The sequence below is a fragment of the Photinus pyralis genome, unplaced genomic scaffold (assembly GCF_008802855.1).
Source record: "Photinus pyralis isolate 1611_PpyrPB1 unplaced genomic scaffold, Ppyr1.3 Ppyr1.4_LG10, whole genome shotgun sequence".
Classification (NCBI taxonomy): domain Eukaryota; kingdom Metazoa; phylum Arthropoda; class Insecta; order Coleoptera; family Lampyridae; genus Photinus; species Photinus pyralis.
This window is the reverse complement of record NW_022170250.1, coordinates 12,930,157-12,948,932: the sequence shown is the minus strand read 5'-3', so window position 1 is coordinate 12,948,932 and position 18,776 is coordinate 12,930,157. Positions and strand designations below refer to the sequence as shown.

Here is an 18,776-nt window from a genome sequence, read left to right as displayed (position 1 = left end):
GTAGGTTGATTGATTTGTCAACCTAAAATTTGAGTTGAGGGGCGTATAATCAATACTGCTTACGACAATTGTGCTACAATGACCGATTCAAAATACTTTACAACAACAAAAAAGGGCGAAATATTCGAGCTCAAGTCCGAGCTTAACAATGACAAGAAGGAAAAGAAGAAGGAGGCTGTGAAAAAAGTCATCGCAAGCATGACCGTCGGAAAGGACGTCTCTGCCCTATTCCCCGACGTGGTAAACTGCATGCAGACCGACAATCTCGAGCTGAAGAAGCTCGTCTACCTATACCTGATGAACTACGCGAAATCGCAACCGGACATGGCCATAATGGCTGTGAACACGTTCGTTAAGGACTGCGAGGATCCGAACCCGTTAATTCGCGCGCTCGCCGTGCGAACGATGGGCTGCATTCGCGTCGATAAGATCACCGAGTATCTGTGCGAGCCGCTACGCAAATGCCTCAAAGACGAGGACCCTTACGTACGAAAGACGGCCGCCGTCTGCGTCGCCAAGCTCTACGATATATCGTCGAGTAAGTCGAGGTTCAACTCAGCACGGCGTCCAATTTGCTTTCGTTCCAGGCCTGGTCGAAGATCAGGGCTTTTTGGATCAGCTGAAGGACCTGCTGAGCGATTCCAATCCGATGGTGGTCGCGAACGCGGTCGCCGCGCTGTCCGAGATAAACGAGAGCAGTCCGACTGGTCAACCGCTCGTCGGTACGTCTCCCCCCGTGTTTAGTTTAACCGTGTCGACTTGAAGTTTTGCAGAGTTCAACACGAACACGATCAACAAGCTGCTAACGGCGTTGAACGAGTGCACCGAATGGGGTCAGGTTTTTATTTTAGATTCGCTCGCCAATTATAATCCGAAGGACGATCGCGAGGCCCAGAGCATCTGCGAACGTATCACGCCGCGTTTGGCCCACGCGAATGCGGCGGTCGTCCTCTCCGCCATTAAGGTAGGCCATTTTGTTAGGAGGAAACTACTTTGAATTTTTGGTGTACACCCCTTTAAATTAATTTGAATTAACCCGAATTCATTTGAATTAACGCGAATTCATTTGAATTTGTTTGCATTTCTATATCACTTCCAAGGAACACTAACTTTCAAAATTACGAACCGTTTTTTGACCAAACTTTGATTGGATTTCTCATAAATATCTTGGTCAAGTTTGTGAATTTACACCTTTTGGAACAAAATGATAGCCACTTTTATATTAGCGACCTTTTTTGTATCCCGAATAACATGCATATCAATTTTCAAAGTGATTGGACATCTCTACACAAAGTTATCGTGCGCACGGACAGACAGACAGCAATACAAAATTATAAACGATTTCGAGGACCTTGAATTTACGTGAATTATTTTGAATTAACGTATATTAATGTAAACTAATATGAATTAACGTGAATTCACTTGAATTACCGTGAATTAATTTGAATTAACGTGCATTCCGAGGTGCATTCATTTGAATTCACGTATATTAATTTGACTTAATGTATATTAATGTAAACTAATTCTAATTAACGCGAAATAATTTGAATTAACGTGAAATAATTTGAATTAACGTGAATTAATTTGATAAATGGTACTTGTTTCCCCCTAGCCATCTTATATCAGACTCGAAACCGAACTCTGCGTTATAGGTTTTAATGAAGCTGATGGAAATTCTCGCCGGAGATAACGACTTTTGCTCCACGCTAACGAAGAAGCTCGCGCCGCCGCTAGTGACGCTGCTGTCGTCCGAGCCCGAGGTGCAGTACGTCGCGCTGCGCAACATCAACTTGATCGTCCAGAAGCGGCCCGACATTCTCAAGCACGAGATGAAGGTGTTCTTCGTCAAGTACAACGATCCGATCTACGTCAAATTGGAAAAGCTCGACATCATGATCAGGCTGGCGTCGCAGGCGAACATCGCGCAGGTGCTCAGCGAGCTGAAGGAGTACGCGACCGAGGTGGACGTCGATTTCGTTCGAAAGGCGGTGCGCGCGATCGGGAGGTGCGCGATCAAGGTGGAGCCGTCGGCGGAACGCTGCGTTTCGACCCTTCTCGATTTGATACAGACGAAAGTCAATTACGTCGTGCAGGAGGCGATCGTCGTGATCAAAGATATTTTCCGGAAGTACCCGAACAAGTACGAGAGCATTATAAGCACGCTGTGCGAAAACTTGGACACGTTAGACGAACCGGAGGCGCGCGCGAGCATGGTGTGGATTATCGGAGAGTACGCCGAGCGCATCGATAACGCTGACGAACTTCTCGATAGTTTCCTCGAGGGTTTCGCCGACGAGAATGCGCAAGTGCAACTTCAGCTGTTGACCGCCGTCGTCAAACTGTTCCTGAAACGGCCCGCCCATACACAAGCGCTCGTGCAGCACGTTCTCAGTTTGGCCACGCAAGATTCGGACAATCCGGACTTGAGAGATCGCGGTTTTATTTATTGGCGGTAAGTGAACATAATTGAATGCGTTTCTGCGGTCCTGATATCAAGAATTATTTTTAAAATCAATTTTTGAAGCACGGGAGTAGGTTTTCATGAACATATCAGGAGAACATAATATTTGCATTTCTGAACTCCTGGTATTCGTAATTATTATTAAAGATCAGGAGAATAAACCTGACAATTACAAAACCAAGAGGAATAAACAAAGATGAAAGAAGTTATATAAACTATTTTACTGTCATCCTGATACACTAACATCTGCAAAAATGTGTACCAGGAGAACTAGGTGCGTTAGAGGGTGGCAATCAATTTTGTATTTTCCTGTAACACTGAAACTATCATCTTTAGTGTTGCGTTCCTGTTACCCTAATACCATTACTTTCAGAATCAAAATATTTTCATCAGATGTATCGGAGGCACATAAGACGTTAGAAGCTTAGGTAGTGTTTTGCCTTTTTGTGTTTTCCTGCAATTCTAATACGTTGATCATTTTTATTAAGTGAAAATAAACACCTAAGGGTGATATTACCAGGAGAATGTTTGAATAAGTGGCGTTCAATAAATGATTCCTGTACCTTCCTGTCATCACGGCAAGAGGGGTTGACCTCGCTGGTGTATAAGTTTGGGGAATTCTCTGGGAAGTCTTAGGAATTCCCAGGAATTCTTTGGGAAGTCTTGGGAATTCGCTGGAATTCTTTGGGAAGTCTCAGGAATTGTTTGGGAATTCCTGGGAAGTCTTGAGAATTCACAGGAATTCTTTGGGAAGCCTCAGGAATTTCAAGGAATTGTTTGGGAAGTCTTGGAAATTCCTGGGAAGTATTTGTGAATTCCTGGGAATTCGCGGGAAGTCTCTGGGAATTCCCAGGAAATCAGTTGTTTGGGAATTTTGGTGTATTATGCAATTTAACATATAAAAATGCGTGGCACTGATGCCCTAACTTCTGGAAAAACTGTGTTTCAGGAAAGAGGGTTAGAGGGCGGAAGTGAACCCCCCAGTGAAAATGAGTATTATGATGTTTGTAGGGAGTGTGGTCAAAGTTTTCTTTGGAGGGGGGGGGGGTATTCCTTGCACAAGAGTTCTAAGGGATGGACGTTTTGGGAAAAAAGTAACACCAGGGGTCTGGGGGTTTTCCCGGGGGGGGGGGGGTCATCAGAGTCGTCCTTAGAGTGGAGCGACTGCTCCAGGCGAGGTCTTACTCTCGCTAAAAAATAAATATAAGTTGTGGTTGAATGAAAATAATATAATATTTTAATATATAAATATGTTAGCGGACACCCGGTATGGATGATGTCATCCGGTATGGATGATGTCATGTTCTGCAGGACGGCCGAGTGTGGATCCTACGGGGAACGACGCACAGGCGGAGGACGGTGGCGGTAACAGCATAAGAGGCTGCGGAGGTCGGCACTGAACACAGTACACAGCACAGTGAGCAATCGAGTAACGGAGAAATGCGTTGTATTAAAGCGAATAAAAGTTGAGTCAGGAAACCTTGCGTTTTATTAAGGGTATTTCACCCCGGAACGTTAACATCAGAAGTGGGATGATCCTGTGCACCTGTGCATCCTGTGTTTAATCAAAGTAAAAACAATATAAGACTTAGGTGAAAATGGCTGACAAAGAAAGTGATAATCGTGACGTTCCCGTAGAAGAACAGAGTGGGTTGCAGGATTCGGAGGGAGAAGAAGTGTTACCCAGTCCAAAACGTGCAAGGGTGCAGTGGCAAGAGAAATTAATAGATTTGTTAGCTACCCAGCAACAACAGCTTGACGAACTGACGCGACAATCCAAGATGGCAATCACAGCATCGCCAACGCCTAGTGTTGTTGAAACGGAGAGTTTAAGTGCGCATGCGACAGCATCATGCCATGTGAGGTCCATGTTTAAGTTGACGAGCTACGATCCCGATGCGAGCGCATATTCAATAGAGGAGTGGTTAGCTGACGCCACAAAATTGAAACATGAGCTGAATGTAAGCGATCTTCTCATGATAGCCAAAGCAGGTGAGGCTTTAAAAAATCGCGGACAACGATATTTTTGTGACTGGAGACCACTTTGCCGAAATTGGGAGAACTTTTGTGGTGATCTAATCATCGCTTTCCCCGATCGCGAGACACCAGGTTCCCGCGCATATCGTGCAGCAACGCTCCGAAGTAGAGAATGTGATTCGTTATGCGAGTACGGCAATCAGAAATTGCGGAGCATAGCTAGATTTTATGACAACTTGCCATGGACTACGATCCTTAGCATGGTTGCATTTGGTTTGGACCGTGAGGACGTACGTTCTGCTCTGCATATTCAGAAACCAACATCAGATCGCGAGCTGATGAAGGTTCTAAGCGAATTCGATGCTCGACTCAATACACCTTCAAATATACGAAAACATTCGGAAGTAGCAAAAGGGTCCGGGTGGAAATCCGATCGTCATACAAGGGAGGACCACCCAGACATGACACATGGAAAAGCAAAACTAAAATTTCAAGGGCTTTGTTTTAAATGCGGTCGTCAGGGTCATCGACAGGCTCTATGCCGTAGTTACCAGACAAAGGCGTCATCAAAGGAAGAACCACCGAAGATAGTTCCTATCGACACCGAACCCGGAGGTATCCCTTCTTGCACGTATTGCAAGAAAATGGGACATACCGAACCCAAGTGTTACTTCAAACACGGAAAGAAGGCCTTCATATTAAAAAAATGACGCCACTTAAATATCACGCCGATAGCCACATTATTTTGCAAAGGTCAGGCCCTTTCATTTAAGTGTCTTGTGGATAGTGGTGCTGACGTGTCCATTATTAAAAATTCTGTAGTTAAAATATTAAATGGTGTCATAAAATCGAACGAAAGTGCACGTGCTTTTGCAGGATTTGGGACTCAAATTGTTTACGCTATCGGAATGTGCGATTTAATGGTTGTTTTGCCGACATTGACTTTAGAAGTGTCCTTCACAGTCGTTCCGGATGAAGTCGTTCCGGGCAATATTGATGTTATTCTTGGGTGGGACATTATCAGCCGACCTTGCTTACGAGTGGAGAAAAGTGTCAACGGTCTTGAATTACATCATAATGTGGTCAACATAAATAAAGTGCTTGCTCTAAAGGACGCATGTGATTTTCAAGTAAACATTCCGGGATTAAATGACAATAATTTAAAGTTGAAAATACACACCTTATTGATGGAGAGTAAAAGACAGACACCAGATCGCATTACCACAGGAAAAATGACAATAAAGTTAAAAGACAATACTCCAGTAGCTTATCACCCGCGGCGGTTAGCATACGAGGAAAGGAATCAAGTAAAAAGAATAGTGAGTGAACTTTTATGTGACAATATAATCCGCGAAAGTCACTCAGAGTATGCCAGCCCCATTGTTTTAGTAAAGAAAAAGAATGGTGAACTGCGAATGTGCGTAGACTATCGTGATATTAACAAAAAAGTGGTAAAGGAAAGATATCCCCTACCCCTTATTCAAGACCAAATTAATGCCCTATGTCATGCAAAATATTTTACAACCTTAGATATGAAATCTGGTTTTTACCAGATGGAGATAGAGGAAAGCTCAAAGCACATCACCGCTTTTATAACACCGGACGGACATTGGGAATTCAATCGTATGCCATTCGGATATGTGAACTCACCATCGATATACCAACGGGCAATTGACAAAGCATTGGGTGACCTGAAGGGCAGCAGAGCATTTGTTTACCTAGATGACGTCCTTGTGCCTTCTTCGAGTATTTCAGAAGGACTAAAAACCTTAGAGGAAGTATTAAGTGCTTTATCCAAATCTGGTTTTTCACTGAACTATGAAAAGTGTATATTCTTTGCGACAGAAACTGAATACCTTGGTGTAATTCTAAGCGAGGGGTCTATACGTCCTAGCCCGCGAAAAGTGAGTGCTCTGACCAAGGCGCCTTCTCCTTCAGATGTGAGAGGTGTGCGTCAATTAATGGGACTTGCTGGATATTTCCGCCGATTTATCAAGGGATTTTCCCAAATAACTGCGCCAATATCGGCATTGTTGCGGAAGAATCGTACATTTGAGTGGACTCCGGCGTGTGAAAGTGCTCGGCAAGTAATTATAAACAAACTAACTGAGGAACCCGTATTACGTATTTACAACCCGGATTTAGATTGTGAATTGCATACTGACGCGAGTTCCGTCGGAATTGGTGCTGCGTTGCTTCAGAAAGAAAATGGTGTTGTTCAACCTGTGGCTTATTATAGTCGTAGAACTACTGATTACGAGTCTAGGTACCATTCCTATGACTTAGAAACATTGGCTATAGTGGAAGCAGTCGAACATTTTCGCGTGTACCTGTACGGTGTCCATTTTACGGTGTATACAGACTGTAATTCGGTGCGAGCAACAGCTCTAAAAAAAGATTTACATCCACGCGTAGCGCGCTGGTGGATTAAGTTACAAGATTACGATTTTACGATCGAATATCGACCCGGATGTAAAATGTCTCATGTGGACTATTTAAGCCGTAACCCTGTCGATAGTGAGTATAATGAGCGTGTTTTGAAAACGTGTGTTTTGAAAACCATAAACATCAATAAAATGTCAGACATAAAAACACTAAAGGAATTTCAAAACAATGACGCGTTTTGTCAAGAAATATTTAATAATCCGGATAGTAACCCAAACTTCAAAATAATAAACAATGTGGTTGTTACCAAAACAGCAGCTCCAAAGTGTTTTGTACCCGTCGCTGCTCGTTTATTGACAATGAAATTATACCACGATGAATCATCTCATATAGGGTGGGACAAATGCATCGCAAAAATGAGAGAAGATTTATTTTGGACAAAAATGGGACAATGTTTGAAAAAGTATATTAGGAATTGTAGCGCATGTGTCATGGGGAAATCACACACCGGTCGTCGCCAAGGATTATGGCAACAGGGTGAGAAGCCAGACGACATACTGGATACATGGCACATTGATCACGCAGGACCCTTAGTAAGATCTAATGGCTGCACACAGATTTTGGTGATAATTGATGGATTTTCGAAACTTTGTCAATTACAACCGATACCAAAGAAAACATCTGAGCATACAATTCGAGCATTATTACCTGTATTTGAAGAATTAGGAAGACCCAGACGGATCGTGGCCGATAGGGCAGCAGCCTTCACGTCAGTTATGTTTAAAAACTTTCTTGACGAACAGGGTATTCAACTTCATCACATTGCAACGGGTGTGCCGCGCGGAAATGGACAAGTTGAGCGTGTCATGCGAACCGTTTTTAATTTGTTGCGGGCAACACTCACTGCGGATAAGGAAAGTACTTGGACGGTTGAGATACCTGCGATAGAGGATAATTTAAACTCTACCGTACATTCGGTGACTGGTTATGCGCCGGCAGTACTGCAGTTTGGAAGAAACCCAAGACTGGCTGCTACGTTACAGTTTTTGGCGGACGCATCGCCGAGTGATAATTTTATAGACCCAGACAAGGCCGTCGCCGAAGCTCGAGTTCGAATGAAAAAGAGTGCATATAAGCGAGCCCAGCAATTTAACGTGACGCGCTATTGCACTAACTTATTCAATGTGGGAGACATCGTGGCCATTGAAGACTCTCAGCTGGCCGGTGGAGGAAAATTGAAGCCAAAATACAAGGGGCCGTATACCATCCGTAATGTATTGCCAAATGAGAGGTATGTGCTGCAAAAGAGAGGTCGCACCACAGTTGCTGCCCAGGAGCAGTTGAGACGTTGGCCTTCCAGGGACTAGAAAACAAAGCAAAGGTATTTGTAAAATTTCAATATGTTTTGTAAACAGTGTTGTATCTGAAAAATAGAATTTTACAAGCATTTGAATCTCGATTTGAATAGAGTATTTGGATAGCGGGAGTACCGTTATCTAAGAAGGAGAGAGTATCTCCTTGCAGCATTAAATTGTTAATACCTCCTTGCGTGTATCATGCGGGGAGAGGATACGGATAGTGGGAGTACCACTGTCTAAGAAGAAGAGAGTATCTTCTTGTAAAAGTGGGAGAGAGTATCTCCTTGAAAGGAGAGAGTATCTCCTTGCAAAATAAAATTGAGGATACGGATAGTGGGAGTACCACTGTCTAAGAAGAAGAGAGTATCTTCTTGTAAAAGTGTATGAAAGGAGAGAGTATCTCCTTGCAAAATAAAAATGTGAAGTTGCGTGATATGAATGTGTGCATTAAACTAATGTTCAAGTGGGAGTACCACTAACACATTATTTACAAAATAATTGCGAGCTGAGCGTTTGTCGTTTGTTTAAGGTCAGCATGTCAATAAATTTAAATGTCTTTGAGACAGGTCAGTTTTAGCGATAAAAATGTTTGTATAAACGAAAAGCGACACCAGAATTTTTTCTGGCAACAAAATAACGCCGAAATGAGTTACGATCGTCCCTGTCGTCAGTTTTTGTTACAGTGCCTCGTTCGACCGAGGTCGGCCGAAATACAGGATGGCCGTGTTAGCGGACACCCGGTATGGATGATGTCATGTTCTGCAGGACGGCCGAGTGTGGATCCTACGGGGAACGACGCACAGGCGGAGGACGGTGGCGGTAACAGCATAAGAGGCTGCGGAGGTCGGCACGGCACTGAACACAGTACACAGCACAGTGAGCAATCGAGTAACGGAGAAATGCGTTGTATTAAAGCGAATAAAAGTTGAGTCAGGAAACCTTGCGTTTTATTAAGGGTATTTCACCCCGGAACGTTAACAAATATACAGGGTACCCATTATGTATGGAATATATAGTATATATCTTGGTAAAGATTTTTCTATATGAAAGTTGTTTAACATTTTATCTCCCATAATAAGGCAGCGTTCCATTGTTTTTATTTCAGAAAACAAATGAATAACGAAAAATAATTGATTTTTTTTCTCTTTTCAATGACATAACATGTTAGCACCCGTGTAGAAGAAATTAATTTTTCTTTATTTCAAGTTTTTTAGGTTATGCCACTGCCTTGCAGTTAATGGTGAACATTCATTGCGATGAAAACCATAATTACTGCTCATTTCGTTTTGTCTTCAAGGTTTAATAAGCAACGTACACGTTTATTTGTTTTATTTTGATGTAGGATATCTGGATTAATTTATTCATCTAATTATCATAGATTTTTTTGAAAAATTTTCTTGAATAAGGGTACCAACATATCATCGAAAAAGAAAAAAAAATCTCTATCAAATGAGCCTAATGAAAAGGTGCATTGCCATTTAAAAAAATTCAATTGTTTTTCGTTACTTATTTATTTTCTGAAATAAAAACAAGTGAATGCTGCTTAAAATAACGACTTTGCATGTATAATTTTGCAAAAATTTCCGGGGAGGACCCTCGGACCCCCCTTCCTCGGGTGTATTCCATACCCCCCTCGGCAATCATTGTTAAAAAAGGCTTCACAAAAATATTTTGTATTTTCAGCAAAGGATAACTCCTTTTCCTATAACCCGAAGTGGGCTTTTTTGGAAATGGCAATACAACCCTCGCATGCTCCCCCCAGTGTTATATTCGCTGTAAAACTTTTTAGGAGAAGATGATTTGATATAATCTTCCCAAAAACCATTATGACCGTCCTGAGGGCTAAATGTCTGATAGGGGAGACCAACAGCAAATAGCTGTTGTCACTCTTTTGCATTTAATTTTTGGAAAGCGTGTAGTATCAGGAGAACATAAATCTAAATCATAAAAACAGGTAGCAATGGTATTTGCTTTTCCCACTTTTTGTACCAGTAATTATTCTTAAAATCAACACATCACTACGCTCCGGATCATTATGCCTAAAAGGAACTTCTGGAACAGAAGAACAATTTTTAAGCGCTTGGCGTATCAGGGGAACATAAACCACGAATAGATATTTTGCCTTAATTTACAGACTCTTGGTTTTCTGGTCTCCTAATACCAACGACCAACATAAAATCAACTGTTTGGATCACAGAACCTCGATATGGTACCAGGAGAGCATGAATAACAAACTACTGTTTAGGAGCAGAGTAATTTTTCAAGAATTTGTACTATCAGGAGAATTAAATTATAAGATATTTGGCGTAATTTCTGTGGTATTGATGATTATTAATCGTTGGATTGGATCAGAAGAGTAACATTTCGGGAACTTGTGTTATCAGGAGAACATAAAACACGAACAGATATTGGTCTACATTAACAAATTATTGCATTCCTGTGCTTCTGATGTCAATATTTACCTTTTTGGTATAGGGAGCACATAAATCACAAAATATTTGGCTAAATATCCCAATTTTTCCGATATGAATTTTTTTGGATCAGGAGAGTTTATTTTTTCATTTGTTTTAGATTGTTGAGCACCGACCCCGCAGCAGCTAAAGAGGTAGTACTCGCCGATAAACCTCTGATATCCGAAGAGACCGATTTACTCGAGCCGACCCTTCTCGACGAACTCATCTGCCACATTTCATCGTTGGCGAGTGTCTATCACAAACCGCCCACTGCCTTTGTCGAGGGCCGCAGCGCGGGCGTTCGAAAATCTCTACCCGCGCGCCAGGGCTCCGTCGAAGACACGACCGTTCATGCCGAAGCCACCGTAATTCCCAACCAGGAATCGCTGATCGGAGATCTACTGTCCATGGATATCGGAAGCACAATTCCCACGGCCACCACGATCACGGCACCTCAAAGCAATGTCGATTTACTCGGCGGCGGATTGGACTCCCTGCTGGGAGGCGGCGGCGCCGAAGCTCCGAACGTATCGGCACCGAGCACGACCGGCCTCCTCGGCGACATATTCGGCATGCCCACCACCTCATCCATGTACGTTCCGCCGAAAGGATGTTGGCTTCCGGCCGAAAAGGGCAAAGGACTCGAAATCTGGGGCACATTTTCGAGGCGCAACGGTCAAATTTCGATGGATCTTACGTTCACGAATAAAGCAATGCAGGCGATGAACGGCTTCGCGATTCAATTCAACAAGAACAGCTTCGGTATCTCGCCGGCCGCACCGCTCAGCATAGGCACGATTCAGCCGGGGCAAAGTTTAGAGGCCAGCCTAGGCCTGAGCACGACCGGACCCATACAACGCATGGAACCCCTCACCACCCTACAGGTCGCAGTGAAAAATAACGTCGACATATTCTACTACGCCTGCCAGATTCCCATACAGATCCTATTCACCGACGACGGCCAGCTGGACAAACGCGTATTCCTCACAACGTGGAAGGACATTCCCGCCGCCAACGAGGTCCAGTACACGCTGAACGAAATCAAAGGTACGTCGGACACTTTGGCGGCGAAAATGGCTCAGAACAACATTTTCACGATCGCCAAACGTAACGTCGAGGGCCAGGACATGCTGTACCAGTCGCTCAAGCTGACGAACAACATTTGGGTGCTGCTCGAACTGAAGTTACAACCCGGCATCACGCACGCCACCCTCAGTCTCAAATCTAGATCCGTCGAGGTCGCGACTCCAATCTTTCAGGCTTACGAGGCCATATTAAAATCAGCTTAATTGTTTATTTTACATGTAAGATATTGCTCATTATAGAGATATTGTCAATTCTAGTTTTTTGTTTCTGTTGGTCGATAAAATAGGGCTTCGGCTTCTTAGAACAATTTTTTAGGATCTAATACTCTACAATACCATCTGCGCATGCGCCCATTTTATTTTTACATACTATATCTGATGAGAGACACAAAACACCCCTGTACCTCTCCTTTGCTACGTTCCTGAATATGGGAAATGATAATTTTCGTTTTGTTCTTTTTGAAAGCATAAAAATAATTATTGCATTCAGATTAACCCAAAGACGTAGGAAGATCATGACAAAATTTAAATAGAATTTTCTTAGAACAGGGACGCCACTGGTAGGTACAAGGCCAGTTACATCGATCCTACAATTCATTACTTATACTCTCTGAATCGTTCATGACAGTTTCCCTACTTTGAAAAAGTCACCTGTTGATGTGAAAAGGAACAACAGAGATTGTGGGAGAAATAGTTGGGATGCGAATCCTGGTGGCCGGTGTGGACCCCCCTCATTCTGTGAAATGTTTACAATGGGAGTAACCGGTTACTTGGTTTGCCTATGACATGATCTTCATTTATCAATATCGCAGGTATCGGTGAAGAATCAAGATGTGAACGACAACAATGTTTATGGTTTCCGTTGCTTGGCAGCAAGACGAAATTTGAAATTTATGTTCTGACCTGCTGGGGAAATATTCCATGTACAAAGTTATCTAGTATCTAGAGCACAGCGAATAAAAGTAACGCAGAATTGACAGAGTCTCGACCGTAATATACCACGATTTCAATGAAATTGTCACAATCGGAGCACAGTACTCTGCAAGTCTGATTATTCCACTGTATTAACACGTTGGCCGCCACATGTACAGCTGGTTGTCGTAGACTTGTAAGGAGATGCTATTTTTCCAAATCAGTGGTACACACGCCATGTGGCCGTGATACATCAGCGAGACAGCCGGCTGCCATAGGAGATAGTATTTCACCACGCAGGCAGTACACAAGGCGCGACCGTTTACCGTAAGTGTGACAGAGTCGGCTGACATGCGATAACTGTTGTAGAACTAGTGCATAAGACCTCTCTGGCAGTTAACGTTTAAAAGGCAACTTAAATGCTTGGGACATTATAACCTATTTCATCGGATTAATGTGAAGGGTAGCGAAATATTAATTAGAGTGCGGTTATCGTACAGTGCATCAAGAAAATTTTCCTTCGTTACTGTTCAGCCCTACGTTTTGCGGCTGATAAATGAATTCTGGCCTTAGCATTTATACCGAACACTTCGAACAGATTGCTACCGTCGATACTAGCTACGTCACATCTTAAGGCTAGCGCAAGGCATTATTGTAACCGTTACCATGCAACTTGTAAAGGTCTACAAACTTACCCCAAATCAACATATCCATGAAATCATAGGCATCTTTATTCCAAACACGAAAAAGGGGCACAAAACGGTAAGTTTTAAACACAAACAAGTGAATTTAAAATCGGACGCCATTTTATTCTTAATTCGATAATCTTTAGACGACACTGAAACTACCGATTTGCGAACACTTCCCCGTCGGTTTTTATTAATTTAAGGGTTGAATTTAACAACAAAATCAAAATGTACGTGATCGCGTCCCGAGAGCCGACACGCAAACGCCGATTTAAATTCGAACTAAAAAGTAGTTGCTAGGGACGCCATAACTTTTCGTACCTTAAATTACGTTTATACACCGATTTACGTATTACCGACCAAAACTAACGACGTCGAACACTTTTCCGCGTCTTTTATTTGCCTTTTCTTAAGTTTATTTTAATATCGCACTTCGCAAATTAACCGAAAACGGACAAAATACAACAGGCTCAGCACGCAGTAACGACATACTGAATCACGTGACGGAACTTGTGATAATGACGTCACGACTGCGAGAGTCTTCACGATTCGCCCATTTGAAAAAATGGTCCAATCAAATGCATCCGACTTTTTGTTTATTAATTATTCTTCGAATTCTAAATGTACTATTGGTATTGCAAATTAACTACTCGGCGTCCCATTTATCGTTTTAGGTACCCACCTTACGTGACCTGCTGGACATGTCTTTTAATCCAAAACGTAAATAAACCTTATGATCCATCACACCCCACTCGATTTCTTCCTCGGACTGCTCAACTTGTTCGGTCCTCCTCAGACCTATTTTTTCAGTCGTTAGACTTTCCTGACCTCATCTTCGATCCCTCACACTTTTGAGTCGGTTAAAGAATTTATAAATGCTTCTGGATGGTCGTAAAGGCTTCTCAAGGTTCGCCTTACAAACACGAGGCAATCCATTTTGGAGGTGGTCAGCGACATGACAGCAGAATCGTTTTTGGCAGCCCTAAACGGGTTCGAGCACGAAGAGGCCGGTGTTAGCGCATGTACAACGACAATGGAACAAACTTCGTAGGAGCCAGAGCAAGATGTGCTCAAGATATTACAAAGCAAGGAGATCCAAGACGTTTCATCTACAGTGTGATTGAGTTTGTGTGTTTAAATCGGATTTTCAACTACGTATCTATGTATTTTTTATTTCAAAATTGTATTTTTATTTTAAATATAAAAACTACATGTATTTTGGATTTTCATCGAAAGTATAAAAAGTGTTTTGTATCTTGTATTTCAAATACTTTGCCCCCGATACTTTGTATACCAAATACACTAGTAGATGTATTTTGCCAAGCCCTGGCCGTCACTTATTTTTGGCTCATGATCAGTCAATCACAGTTTACAACCAGTATACTTGCAATAACAATTAATCCACAAACAGATCCGGCTCGAAAGACAAAAATGTCAGGGGCGCAGTCCTCAACGCTTTCAAAGGACCACGCACCTGAAAGGGAGTGCTCAGGACAGTAAATAAAATTCTTTTGGAGGGCAGCATGTTCTATACCCCCCCCCCCTTCTCAGCACAGAGAAGGAATCGATATTATCTTCTTCCAAAAACTATCATTACAGTTAGTTATCAAATCTTCCTTTGGTGGGTGTTCCATACCACCAGGCCCCCCGGTGCTACGTTCTCCCCACAAAACGTTCAGCCCTTAGAACTCTCGTGTTTGGTGGAATATCTTCCGTGAAAGAAAAATTGGACTACACTTCTTACAAGCATACTCATTTTTCTAAACAGTTTGGGGGAGAGCACAGGACCGGGGGGTATGGAATACCCCCCAGTACACAGAAGGAATCGATATTATCATTCCTCAAAAACTATACCATATGAGTTGTCATCAAATCTCCCTTTGCTGGGGGCTATTCTATACCCCCCTGTCCTAAGTTCTCCCCCAGAACGTTCAGCTCTTAGAACTCTCGTGTTTGGAATATCTTCCGGAAAAGAAAAATTTGACTACACTTCTTACAAAAAGTATACTCATTTTCCTAAACAGTTTGGGGAAGAGCACAGGACCGGGGGGTCTGGAGGACCCCCCAGTGTACAGAAGGAATCAATATTATCACAGTTGTCATCACATCTCCCTTTGCTGGGGGGTATTCTATACCCCCCGTCCTAAGTTCTCTCCCAGAACGTTCAGCTCTTAGAACTCTCGTGTTTGGAATGTCTTCCGGAAAAGAAAAATTTGACTACACTTCTTACAAAAAGCATACTCATTTTCCTAAACAGTTTGGGGAGAGCATAGGACCGGGGGGTCTGGAGGACCCCCCCCCCGTGTACAGAAGGAATCAATAATATCACAGTTGTCATCACATCTCCCTTTGCTGGGGGGTATTCTATACCCCCCGGTCCTAAGTTCTCCCCCAGAACGTTCAGCTCTTAGAACTCTCGTGTTTGGAATATCTTCCGGAAAAGAAAAATTTGACTACACTTCTTACAAAAAGCATACTCATTTTCCTAAACAGTTTGGGGAAGAGCACAGTGGGGGGTCTGGAGGACCCCTCAGTGTACAGAAGGAATCAATATTATCACAGTTGTCATCAAATCTCCCTTTGCTGGGGGGTATTCTATACCCCCCGTCCTAAGTTCTCTCCCAGAACGTTCAGCTCTTAGAACTCTCGTGTTTGGAATGTCTTCCGGAAAAGAAAAATTTGACTACACTTCTTACAAAAAGCATACTCATTTTCCTAAACAGTTTGGGGAAGAGCACAGGACCGGGGGGTCTGGAGGACCCCCCAGTGTACAGAAGGAATCAATAGGGGGGTATTCTATACCCCCCGGTCCTAAGTTCTCCCCCAGAACGTTTAGCTCTTAGAACTCTCGTGTTTGGAATATCTTCCGGAAAAGAAAAATTTGACTACACTTCTTACAAAAAGTATACTCATTTTCCTAAACAGTTTGGGGAAGAGCACAGGACCGGGGGGTCTGGAGGACCCCCCAGTGTACAGAAGGAATCAATATTATCACAGTTGTCATCACATCTCCCTTTGCTGGGGGGTATTCCATACCCCCCGGTCCTAATTGTTCTCCCCCAGAACGTTACAGCAGGGACTATCTATGTTCCTTTATTAAAATAAGTTATTTATTTTGAAAAATGACAGCCATAAATAGGATATTATAAAAATAACTTAAAAAATAAATGTGTATTATTATGGGATAGTGGGGAGGGCGGCTCCATCTTCATATAGGCATATGTACGCTTCCATTTGTGGCGGGTACCACGGATACACATGCTGGTGGCTCTAATTATAGCTATGCTGATTCTAGCACGTAGCCAACCCATATGATGGTGTTTGCTAGTTTCCATAGGTTCTCCCTGCTTGATGCCTACCAGACTGCAATAATTTGGCAGGTCTCATTATCCATATGTTTCTATTAGGCAATGGCTCCAATGTGTCTGTCTCGGTTTCCGAGTGGCCACTTCGGAGTTTTCTAATTTTTCTACTTGCGCCCATGGTACAATAAGACACTTATGAGCCATTTTTGCCACCTTGATCTGACGTCGCCTCTGTAAACAAAAGGCACAAAGGAGTTTTTGTAAACTGTCAAAATTGAAGGCGATGTCCCAATCCAAAGACACCCTATTAGACAACAATGACAAAATTATCAAGTGCATCGCCGACCTTAAAAGTCAACGGAAGGAGCTCGAGTTCCTAATCGGAAACCAGCAGGAGGAGCAGACAACGTTGCAGACCGAGATGGAACGAATTAATCTCAGATTGGGCGTAATTGGCAAAAGCCACGCGCGACGCGTCGCCACCAGAGACAATTACGATAGCGCCATCAAAAATGCGGAAGACAGTTATCAGGAAATCGTAACGTTATCCGGACGACTATTACAGAGCATAGTTGCGGAGGAATATGTCGGAGTTGAAAGAAGCGATGTGGATAAGTAAACTGGTAACAAACGTGACAGTTCAAGAGAAAACTCCGCATGGAGATTGAATCTAGTCTGATTTCGCTGTAATCTTTAAATAAAAACTTGATCTTCTTAAAGCTGTTGTCGCCTATGACCTTTTCTAGAAAACTGTGGCAGAAGGGAGGAACTCTAGTTAGAGGCTACTCTGGAAAAGGATTGAAATGCTAAACAAGAAACTATCCAGAGCCCTCCACAGCCTTTCCACGGAAATCTTTGTCTTTTTAGACCAGAACTGCTGTTCTTGCTCTGCCTCACCTCTTTTTAGAGCATTTCTGGAGTTAGGGTATATCCCCAAAACTTGAAGAACTACGGACGGATCAAGGCATCAGCCTTGGGGACTAAAAAGTTGTCAGTCCCAGATTACTCGAGGGTATCCTGGTATACAGATGGCAGAAGGGGGTACATGTATATGTGGTGATCGACTGACATCCGCTTCTGCCTTAGCCAGCAATAGCACCGGCAGAGATGTTGGGCATCATGATCTGTGCACAGAACCTCAGATAAGCATTGCATTAATTTATTCAATCGTAGAGGCAAACTAGATACACTATGCGGGTGTAATGTGGTAAGCTTGATCACGAAAGGGCAGAAGAGTAGACTAAAATTTGCACTTTCCTTATACCCTGCTCTAAACCAATGGTCAATGGGCAAAACTATACTTAAACTTATCTATATTTTTGGTTAATGTCTCTACTTTACCTCTTCATATAAGGCCAAAATTTTTAATGCATTAATTCCGTGTTCAGCAAATTACTGGACTAATAAACACTGGGGGTCAATCTGGGTACACTTGTCAGTGGCCAGATAAGCAGACTACCGGCAACAATATTACACAATATTGCAAAAATAAATGCAACGATTTTAGTCTCCCGATTTATTAGAAAACGAAATATAATTACATAAAGTACTTAGTTTTAATGTTGCTTTCTTCGGAAACTGCACCCTTCGGTTAATCTCGCTTTGCCACCGGTCGACGTGCACAAAATCGTCGAGCATCCTTTGCACGGCACGGGCGACTGGGCGTGCGAAAATATCGTCGATATAACGTAACATCCGGGGCACTTGACGTCCATGAAGTAGCTGTTCGGATGCTGCACGAGACGTTTTAATTTGTGCGCCCTTTTCTGCTGGTCCGGCGAGGGATGGAGTAGATCAACTGCTAACGGCATCTGCAAACGATTTTGACTTAAAAGGCTGCGGGGGGTCGACAGAACGTCGCTGCTTACTTTTGAAATTGTCCTCTTTTGCAATCGGTATTAAAAACCAACTTTCACAACACGTGGATAACACGGCAAATGTCGGCGTAAAAGGAAAATGAAGTTGCACGTAGAAAATATATTTTTATCTGTGCAGGCCGGCCAACCTAATGCGATTAAATGACACCATCATTTGGCTAACTTCGTAGTGTACCGATGGTTTCGTTACACATAGGCGGCAAGATTATTTTTTTACGCAGGGGCAAAATTATGTTTCGAAAACTGTTTGTCTGTCTGTATGTGCCGTAACCTATAC

At 42.8% G+C, this 18,776-nt stretch overlaps 1 protein-coding gene across 1 annotated transcript; it reads left to right on the top strand.

Annotated features, from left to right (window-relative positions):
- On the top strand, positions 1-11,971 carry LOC116161063 (AP-1 complex subunit beta-1). Its single transcript, XM_031474262.1, has 5 exons — positions 1-538; positions 588-722; positions 774-964; positions 1,653-2,452; positions 10,753-11,971. The coding sequence occupies exons 1-5, from the start codon at positions 79-81 to the stop codon at positions 11,921-11,923; spliced, it is 2,757 nt and encodes a 918-aa protein (XP_031330122.1). The 5' UTR covers positions 1-78; the 3' UTR covers positions 11,924-11,971.
- Positions 11,972-18,776: the final 6,805 nt, after the last annotated feature.